Source organism: Haliotis asinina, chromosome 13, assembly GCF_037392515.1.
Source record: "Haliotis asinina isolate JCU_RB_2024 chromosome 13, JCU_Hal_asi_v2, whole genome shotgun sequence".
Classification (NCBI taxonomy): domain Eukaryota; kingdom Metazoa; phylum Mollusca; class Gastropoda; order Lepetellida; family Haliotidae; genus Haliotis; species Haliotis asinina.
Genome location: NC_090292.1, coordinates 18,293,331 through 18,304,136, shown reverse-complemented (window position 1 = coordinate 18,304,136; position 10,806 = coordinate 18,293,331). Strand labels below are relative to the sequence as shown.

General features: G+C 41.6%; 1 protein-coding gene across 1 annotated transcript; it reads right to left on the bottom strand.

Annotated features, from left to right (window-relative positions):
• LOC137259850 (cholinesterase-like) lies at window positions 1-5,232 on the bottom strand. The gene is made up of 4 exons (XM_067797476.1): window positions 5,114-5,232; window positions 1,778-3,250; window positions 983-1,146; window positions 1-346 (listed from the first exon to the last, which is right to left on the bottom strand). The coding sequence occupies exons 2-4, from the start codon at window positions 3,247-3,249 to the stop codon at window positions 309-311; spliced, it is 1,674 nt and encodes a 557-aa protein (XP_067653577.1). The 5' UTR covers window position 3,250; window positions 5,114-5,232; the 3' UTR covers window positions 1-308.
• Window positions 5,233-10,806: the final 5,574 nt, after the last annotated feature.

Below are 10,806 nucleotides of genomic sequence, written 5' to 3'. Positions count from 1 at the left end.
TTAAGGATTACAACTTCTTTATTTCGTCTCGATACAGTTTTTGGTGCCGGTGTCAAGAAGGAGTCACCCCTGTATCGAAACGTCTCACTCACGAAATAGAAAAACATGTTATCCATAAAATTTGCTCTAAACTACTATCATCAGCAACTACGACAACAACTACACAACAGCGGGGCTCTACGACACCTGTTTTCCCGATACAATGTTAGAGAGTTAAAACTATAGGCAGTTCAAAGCAGCTTTAATGATGGTCAGCTTTAATGAAATATATCTTTTACTCGGGGTCTGATTGTTACGATGTTGTTCGGTCATCCTTTTATGCAGTACTCCTGTTCTTCCGGAGGGTCTGAAACATAACAATATGATTCATTACATCCCAATCCGCCTGTATGATCGGGTGGCCTAATAGTTAAAGCGTTCGTTCGTCATGCCGAAGACCGGGGTTCAATTCCCCACATGGGTACATTAGGCTCATTTCTGGTTTTCCCCGCCCAGATATTGCTGGAATATTGCCAAAAGCGGTGTAAAATCAAACCACACTCACTCACTCCCGGTGTGACATGGGTTTCAGACATTCACAGCTTTGTGAAAACAAGAAGCAGGATACGATGACAACAAGCAAAGAATCATAACCGGGGAAGTCTGTGAGAAATCCTGACCATAGCTTGCAGTATTTGACGTCTTCCACATTACACACGTACTTGCGTGAAATTATCTATGACTAATTATACAAGCTGGTATGGTTGTTGGTGTTTGCAGTTGTCATATCACATCCATTATCGGCGTTCCTTCGTATGAATTTTGGTCTGTCATTTCGGGAATGATTTGTGTTTTACAAATATTGCAAACATCCTAAAAGGAGGCACACTCTGATATTTTGAATACGAATGAATATGTTGAAGAGAGACCTGACCTTGAAAGAACATGGCAACCATTCACCTATGTGCAATAGCAACGTGTTCCCTGTGATCTCAGATATTACCTTCAGATATCATGGATAGAATCCTGTCCATGAACACACATTCGTGGTGGACTGCCCCGCGTCCTGCTGCTAACTTGCTGCCCACGTCAAGCATCATGTAGGAGAGATCAGTGTTGTTAGAGGCTGGCCATTCCACCTTGACGGGGACTGGAGAGTTCGGGTTCCTGAAAAAATATGAGAACTTCAAAGGTCTGTTTGATATGTTCGGTATCATTCAAAATGAGTGAGCACATCCAGAAACAACTGGTTTAGACATTGTACGTATGTGGAATACGTGTAACTTGGCTAACAAACCTGAGTAGGTCACCATAGGTAGCAATGAAATATGTTCAGGATCAACAGATCTCAGTTAAAGAACATGATATTCCTAGAATACATCTGATCGGACAAGAAGCTGATAAGTGATAATGCTCATGGACTCATCCGTTCGAAAATCACCAAACTGTGCGGATTCTAGAACTTGATACATCATTGTCATTCCACCACACAGACCCGTGAAGGTCCCGGGGTAGAACAGGCCTTCAGCAACCCATGCTTGTCATAAAAGCTGACTGTGCTTGTCGTAAGAGGCTACTAACGGGATCGGGTGGTCAGGCTCGCTGACTTGGTTGACACATGTCATCGGTTCCCAGTTGCGCAGGTCGATGCTCATGTTGTTGATCGCTGGATTGTCTGGTCCAGACTCGATTTACAGACCACCGCAATATAGCCAGAATACTGATGAGTGCGGCGTAAAACTAAACTCACTCACTCACTCACTCCCCCCCCCCCCCAACCACACACACACACACTCACCCAGATTTAGCAAAGTTGGTCCAGTAGGTCATGATTGCCCTGCTGAGTTGCACCTCCTCCTCTGTACACCCCAAAGACTTGTCCAGTACCCAACCAAACGTAAAGTCAAGCTCGTACGCGTGGGTTGCTCCTATCCACTGTGGAAACGGACTAACGGATAGTCGGTGATTAAAACTGTACTCGTAGGTAGGGTTGTCAGGAGAGTACAGTCTGTCAAACTCGTAATGAGGACACTTGAAATTATTATCTGAAGTGATTTGATCCACGACTTCAAATAAGTCTTTATCTTTAAGGGGAGTTTTCTGACTCTCAAAAAACAGACGAAGTGCTTCTTCCACTTTGCCAAAAACTCCAATGGTCATCCTAAGCAGATTTGCATATTCGGTGCCACTTAACTCCCATGCTTCCGGCAATGTAGATATTTTTCTCATCCCCTGCAAGGCCATTGCGGAAGCAAGTGTCATTTCGTTTTTCATGAAGCCGTGCAGGACACTGGCCTGCTTTATGGAACCAGTGGAGAGAAGAGTCTTGGGGTCATCTGGGAGAAAGTACCCATCCACAACTGGAGTGAATGCAGGTCCTAAAGTTGACAAATCTTGCTGAACGTTTGCCATAGTTTGTGCATCTGCTGCCTTCAAGCAGTCATATATCTCTTCATCTGTGGAAGTGGGACATTTAAGGAGATCAGCAAATGTTTCCAGTCTCTCTTTGGCGGTGTCGGGTAAAATATAGGCCCATGGGCACATGAAATTCCCACTCTGCATGATTGCTCTGTCAAATACGTCACGTGACAATGGTGACGCCAGGTGATGACTCACGCATGCAGCACCAGCACTTTCCCCAAATATGGTCACTCGGGTTGGATCTCCACCAAAGTTGACAATATTGTCTTTCACCCACTGTAAGGCTAATCTTTGATCCATCAAGCCCATGTTGCCAGGGATGGTATCTGGCCCCAGATAGCTGAACCCTAAAGGCCCCAATCTATAGTTCATTGAAACAACGATGACGTCATTCTCTGCTGCAATGAATTTTCCTTCATATAGTTCCACTCGTGTAGATCCACTAAAAAAACCTCCACCGTGGATCCAGACCATTACTGCCAGATTGCCAGCATTGTCTGATGGCGCCCACACTGACAGATGAAGGCAGTCTTCACTGTAATCGTCGGGTATCTGTTTGTGCTTCTCATTAGTGCTAACGTCGTCGTCACATTGGAAGCAGGATGGAGTTGGTTTCCGTGCATCCCTCACTTCCGGTCCCCATGACTCTGAAGGCTGAGGATGCTTGAAGCGTAGATCACCTACAGGAGGTTTGGCGTATGGGATTCCATAGAATACGTCAATGGACTTTCCCAACACTGACACACGCTCTCCAAGAAGGGGGCCGTTTAGAGTGGACACTTTCTGAGTCTCTGCAATATGTAACACTGCCAACAAGACCAGAAGCGCCAGTATAATTCTTGTGCACATCCTGCAAGAACAAAACAGAATATCATTTGTTTCTGGATCACTTTCCTATTCTCATTATTCCTCTGCATGAGACAAGTGGGGTTAATAACCCAGATTGTACTAGTTTGGTATCTCAGACTAAAACATAACAAAATCAAAACCGCTATGGAAACACAAACCATTACAAATCAGCCTTCCTTGGTGTACAATTCGACAACAGTACTAGTCAAGGCAATATGCTCACTGCCGTCTACCACAAACCAACCCACACAGATCAGTACATTCAAACCTCCATCCTCAGATAAACCAAGCAATCATTGCCACCATCAACCGAAGTGCCATAGCCATCTGCAGTTCAAACAGCCTCAGCCAAGACATTCATGATCTCAAGTACACACCCATTACCCTGACTGGATTCCCACGTCTGGCACAGAAAACCATAAGCAAAACCCAAAACCCAAAAAATGATCCTGATCCTAAGTCTGAACTTGTCCCATCACTAATCTCCGTCCGCATCCTGTACCAAGGTCCTACCAATAACCAGATCAGCAGACTGCTCACCAGAGCAGCTAAAACAGACATCACTTTCAGCATGCATGCAACTGCAGAGACAAATACATAGGAGAGACATCAGACCCCACAGCCACCAGGATAAAAGAACATCAGATCTCTGAAGAAAACTCGGCCACGAAAGCTGCCCTTTCAGACCACCTCATGAAAATCCCAACAAACCAGGAATCTACACACAAGCATCAAGCACTGGAAAAAGAGGAAACTTCACTAAGGCATCAAGATCCAAAGAAAAAGGACACATTGTTGATCTCATATGTTCCATTATGGAAGTGTTATCTTTGTACATTGATACTCTTTAATTAATTGGATTCATTTCATATTGTAATATCTCTCTCTCTCTCTCTCTCTCTCTCTCTCTCGCTCTCTCTCTCCACCAGTTATGTGAATTTCTAAAACAAACAACATGTGCATGTCAAGAAAGGCACGTGCGTTGATACTGGTGCTCAGTTATGGGTAGCACTTCACCATGTGTTCCTAGTGATCTCAGTCCATTATGGTGTGGTCGGATGAACCCGATGTGACAGTTAGATTACAGAGCCATTCTAATACACGTCAACTTAGTGTCAATCGTGTGACACTCTATTTACCAATTAACATCCATTTACGATATTGCAAGAAGTTATTTCAACACAATGAATACTTATAATCAGGTTAACGCTTAATATACAAATTAAATACACAACAAAATCACTATATTTGAATAAACTTTAATAAACAAAACTTTAATCATGTAAAGAATGTTTGGCACAAATGAAACAAGGAAAAGGACGATTTAACATCAACACAGTAAGTACTAGGTTCATGTATTTAGTCCACTCTGAAAAAAAGCACTGAGATTTTAGACAAGTTGAACCAGTCAGAACATATGAAACATCACAGGTCATTTATGGATAAACATTTTCAACATTCAGATCCGAAACATTTTCAACATTCAGATCCGAAACATTTTCAACATTCAGATCCGAAACATTTTCAACATTTAGATCCAAAACATTTTCAACATTTAGATCCAAAACATCGCGAAACACTTGAACAAAAATTAAGGACACAACCTCAAGCCGAAATTAATCCAGTTAAATATATTCACGACGGTCATTCCCTCCACTTTTACCACAATCGCCAGAATAATGAAGATTTCCGAGAGTTACCGAGTTTCCCCAATCCATGCCAAATTGCCGGTTTTTGATCAGTGTATCGCAATACACACCATTTTCTTGTCTGAACCGGTAAATGTCGATAAACCGGCCATATTGCACACCCCTTGTATTCTTTATATCAAAACAGCAGATTGTTATTCATATCACACACCTACCTTGTTCCTGACTCTCCCACAGTTCTCTGGAGACAACTTGTGTACCCACTCTCGCACACAACGAACACTTGCTATCTGTCTGCACGCATATGTAGTCTCCGTCCTCAACTCTGATTACTAATTTCTAAATTGCAGACAGTCACGTGTTTTTTATAGTGTGAAATTCAACACTGCATGTGTACATCACCATCTGACGAATATCATGCACATTGTTAACGATCATGCCACTGTCACATGTGTCAGTTACCTAACGTGTCAATTACATTTGTCATACATTGGACTGACATTGTTTATGTCACCAGTTGGAAACAGGTGTGTTGAGGCATTACTGTGCTTTATATAACAGAACCAGAATCGAGAGGCATATACTCATCCTAAAGTAAAGAAACCGTTTTAAGCTTATTACTATACATCTCACATAAGAATCCAGAACCATAAAACACTGTAGGTCCTGATGAGAATGCGAAGGCCCTATATTTGAAATAAAGTTATTGAGGGTGAAAAAAATGTCGACCTTGTGGCCCTTCAGAAAGCAAATATTGCGGATCCGAGTGGTTTTCAGGCCACAGGACTGACGTTAATTGTGAACGCATATCTATTCCTATCTATTGTACCTATTCGAATATCTATTCCTGTTAAACCAGTGACGTTTCATTAACAGGACGTGGACTTTTCTCTTAAAGCTTAGATGCAACCAACAAAACAGATTATTACAACAAAAATGTCATTTATTCATGACACATAATATATATAACAATACTTTATCATAATGCAATCAATGTACTTCAATTATTTCATGGATTTTCACTAATTAGCTTAATCTACGCAGTTTCAACATCACTTATTGTGAGTAAAACTTAATACTATTGTGGCAGCAACAGTTGCACTTCCGCTTGGCTTTGAAGGATTTACACATATCTGTTTGACACTTGCTGTCCAGAGAGACCACATCTGACAAAACCCAGTCCACCACATATAGATGAATGAAATGTCATGAAATAACTGAATTTCATTCATTGTTGTTACACAAGATGTCGCGAAATGACTGACCCCCTTACTCATTTAATGAAATCGCTGGAAGTTTTGGTTATTTCATGAAATGACTAATTTTACAAACTATATATATATATATATATATATATATATATATATATATATATATATATATTGGGGCGAATATAATACATTCTCATCATCAGTGCTAGTATGTTGGTAAATTTGCTTCAATTTGCAGTTTCAATGTACATTTATGTGTTTGTATATGAAGTTAATAATGCTTTTGTATCTCATTGCGCCACTTTGAATGATATTCCAGATGGGATATGTATGGAGTCCGAGAAGGGACATTGTCGCGTTGTCGCATTGTCGCGCTGTCTCTCTCTCAAAAACAAGCAAAATGAGGTGAAAATTAACCAAAGTGCGACAATGCGACAACGCGACATTTCGACCATTTGTCGCATTATCGTGGTGTCGCGTGTCGCGTTTCGAAAAAACATTTTCTCTGTTCCTCCAAAGTGCGACACTCGACATAGCGACACTTTTCAAGGTCAAAATATGTCGCGTTGTCGCATTGTCGCCTTATCTAACATATGTAAGAATTCACTAAAACGCAGCTTACGACAATGCGACAACGCGACATTTCTTCAAAATGTCGCGATGTCGCACTGTCGCATGTCGCGCTTTATTACAATATTGACCATAGTATGCATTTAACAAATTGACTAAAACGCGACACGCGACAATTCGACAAAATATATGATATTTCATCAAAATGTCGCGTTTTATTAGTTATGGCGGGATCTAAAAACTATCACAAACATGAGTATTTTTATGTGCTTTTTAAGAGCTGAGATACCCGCGAATGGAACTCAGAACAATGATAAATGAACATCCTTGTTGCCGTGTTAGTGTGTGGGTTAAGGGTGCGTGGTTAATGGAATGCCGTATTCAAACTGTCCATTTTGCTGAAGAATATTATGATTCAGTAGGTGCATGTTTGAAACGATACAAGTATGTAAGTATCGCTGGATATAGTATCCATACTAGAAAAGTATGAGATATATTGTGAATCATCTCATGTGCAGGGTTAATAAGAGTAAGTGAGTGTGTGAGTTTGGTTTTACGCCGCTTTTAGCAATATTCCAGCGGTATCACTGCGGGGGACACCAGAAAATGGGCCTCACACATTGTACCCATGTGGGGACTCGAACCCGGGTTTTCGGCGTGACGAGCGAACGCTTTAACCACTAGGCTACCCCACCACCCCAGGGTTAATAAGACATGATTCAAAGAAAACTAAAAACACACATTTGAGGCTTCCTAAAGCTTGAGAGAGTGGAACGGCAGGGGGGTGAAGGGGGACGAGGGGAGAGGAGAGGTGTGGTGTGGAATGGAGTGGAGCGTCGCAGAGTAGGAGGAAGGGACAGTTGGTTTCTGGCACTTCAAGGGTACGCAACACTACCAAGCCATTTCATCGTTTCTAATATACCATCTCTCCAAAAGAAACGCATAGGCGATTTGTATTTTTACAACTCTAGTAATTACCTATTGTGTTCACACAGTCGTCAAAATATGTAACAAAAGTGTTGAAAACATGATTTTACACAATCTACTTACTGGCCATAAAAATCCAGATTACTTTCCGAAATTTGCATTCGTTTTAAAGGCGTTTCAAGGTCAAATCACTACGTCACGTCTTGACTCGACACGGAACACCGCCATTGAAAGATGATGGAGATTACCAATCTTCTGTTGCCAGGCGTCTGAATGTTAGTCTGAGCAAGATATAATGACGTGCAGCTCGTTGCAGCCAAACAGGTATAAGAAATCACCAGCCCCGCGCAGGCAGACCTCGAGTTACCACTGCAGCTCAAGATCGGTACATAAGATACTACAGTTGAGTGATCGTACTCCCATGGGTGAGAGTACAACAACCAGGCCACCTAGACTTCAGAGGGTGTCAGGTCAAACTTACGGGACAGGTTGAAAGAGATTCGTTTGAGAGACAGAAAACCCGACGTCAGGGTCGTGCTACGTCGTCATCATCGTGCTCAACGTCTTCGCTATCTAGAAGTATAATATTAGTTTTATAGACACTGCCTTCTTCTAAGCTCATGTACTCATTCATCATGCAAAATGTCATACACTAAAGTCTATTTATGGACGAGTTATACGTGTTTGAAAATTTTCTCAACAGATTTCTCGTCTATGCGTCTATTTATTATGATAGTATGTCACAATGATAACAGTCCACTTGTATGGCGTTTTCCCATTATCACGTTCAAAGCCGACCTAAAGTGTCTTTGAGGTGTCGGATGGTTAAATGATATCTTATTCTACTGGGTATCCATCCACTGCTGGCTGTACAGAGGCAGATCTCGAACAAATTCATCAGCGTCGGATAGGACTGTACCATGAAACTGTCAAGAGCCACACTATGGAACATAGTGACCCATTCGAGGACATCACCTGATGTATCTGCCGAATTCTAACAATATTTCAGTTTCTCACAGCCTGTCATAACAACCTGTCATCGAAATGTCTAAAGTGATTAATGTGTATGGTGCTGGGATTCGACCTTATGATAATAGCTATCTGGTGTGACTAAGAGACTAACTCCACAAAGCAAATTGCCCCGCCTTGAATGACAGGGTAACCGCGTGTCGTGATTGCAATGAAAAGTTGCGCAAATATTTGTCTTGCTGCTAAAACACACTTCATTAGATAAATACATTTATATATGAAATGATTTTCAAACCAACTAGAAGATTTGCATTAAGTTCAAGAAAAGCAGCCCAGCTGCCATTTCGAGCACTACTTCATTTTGAAAACCATTGGAAGTAGCAAAAAGACCATTGAAGTATGACATAGAGTTTAACTTTTCCTGCGCATGCACACTATGATTGACTTTCTACGCATGTGCATCGGTAATCCAAAAGGGCGACTACGCGACAATGCGACAATGCGACAATTCAATATGTCGCATTGTCGCGTGTCGCGTGTCGCGTTTTAGTAAATGTTTAGTTTTTTCTTTACACATATTAGATAGGGCGACAATGCGACATCGCGACATTGAAAAGTATCGCTATGTCGCGTGTCGCACTTTGGAGGAACAGAGAAAAACTCAAAACGCGACACGCGACACGCAACATCGCGACAGTGCGACAAATGATCGAAAAGTCGCGTTGTCGCATTGTCGTGCTTTGGTTAATTTTCAGGGGCGGAGGTTTAGGAAATAAAGTTTTTTAAAATGTTGCACTTTACATCTTAGCAAAGCGTGGTTATTGTGAATGTATATACATACTTACAGCTCCAGTTCCCGAGGAAATGCGGTCCTGTTAACAATCTAGCGTCCAGAAATCGCCACCAAATAGTTTTTTCTGGTCTAGAACAAAACGTAAGAAAATACGTTACCAATAAATGTTTTACTGCTAAAACCAATCATTCAGCAACATTATTTAATGGTTAACAAGAAGAAAACCTCGTGTTGCACGTGATGTAATATCATATGAATGACACTGCGTGCATTTTACACTACTTGATCACCACTGCGGGATCGACTGGCACCTTTTACAACTTTCTTTTGCATTTTATCAGTCTTGTAAATTCAATATCCCCTACCTTTTTAATTATATATCACGTATCGCAAATGAATCATAATGGACTGTTTGATATCTGTTTGTGTAATTTTACAACGTATGTAAATGAACATGTTGAACAATAACCTCATGAAAAACAACATTTATTTGCATCCATGTTTCCACGCGTCAGGGGAACAGTTTGTTTACCTTTCTGATTTTTTAATAATGTCTACAACAGATGTTCGTAAGGCTATTTAACGAGTGACAGAACACACCTGTACAAAACATCCCAAATGATATATTGCATTCCTTTGTCATGATGCTGCCGGAGTCCATATGTCGATGATGTCGCTTAATGGACGATGTTGTTTTATTAAAGAGTGGTGAGTTTTCCTGGCAAATTGTACAACGCCGAGGAACGTCCTTCGTTGATTAGTTACGCCAAAATGTACTTTCTAACATCGTGTGTTTCTTGCTGTCATTTGGCGGTGAGGTAGTGTAGTGATTACCACCCGTGTTCGATCCCCAATATGTGTACAATGTGTGAAGTCCATTTCTGGCTGGCTGGCCGTGAGTTTATATTTATGTGGCTTTTGTGTGTGTGCTTTGAGTGTTTGCGTTTATGTGTGTGTGTGTCTGTGTCTCGGTGTGTGTCGTAACATGTGCATGAAAGTTACTGGGTGTGAGAGTGTCTGATTGGGTGTCAGAGAGTCTGAGCTAATGCGTATATTCCTTGTGTGTGTGTGGGGGGGGGGGCGGAGGGGGAATGGATGCGGGATGGAATGGACGCGTTTGTGTGCATGTGTGTGTATGAGTATTATGTGTCTGTGTTGTGTGAGAGAGTGTATGAAAAGGTGGTAGGTATTGTGAGTGTATATGTCTGTGTTAGCGTGAGAGTGTGTATGACAGTGTGGTAGGTATTGCGGGCGTGTATCTGTGTCCGTTAGTGTGAGAGTGTGTATGAGAGGGTGGTAGGTATTGTGAGTGTGTGTCTGTGTTAGTGTGAGAATGTGTATGACAGGGTGGTAGGTTTTATGAGTATGTATGTGTCTGTGTTAGTGTGAGAGTGTGTATGAGAGAGTGATAGGCATTGTGAGTGTGTGTCTGTGTTAG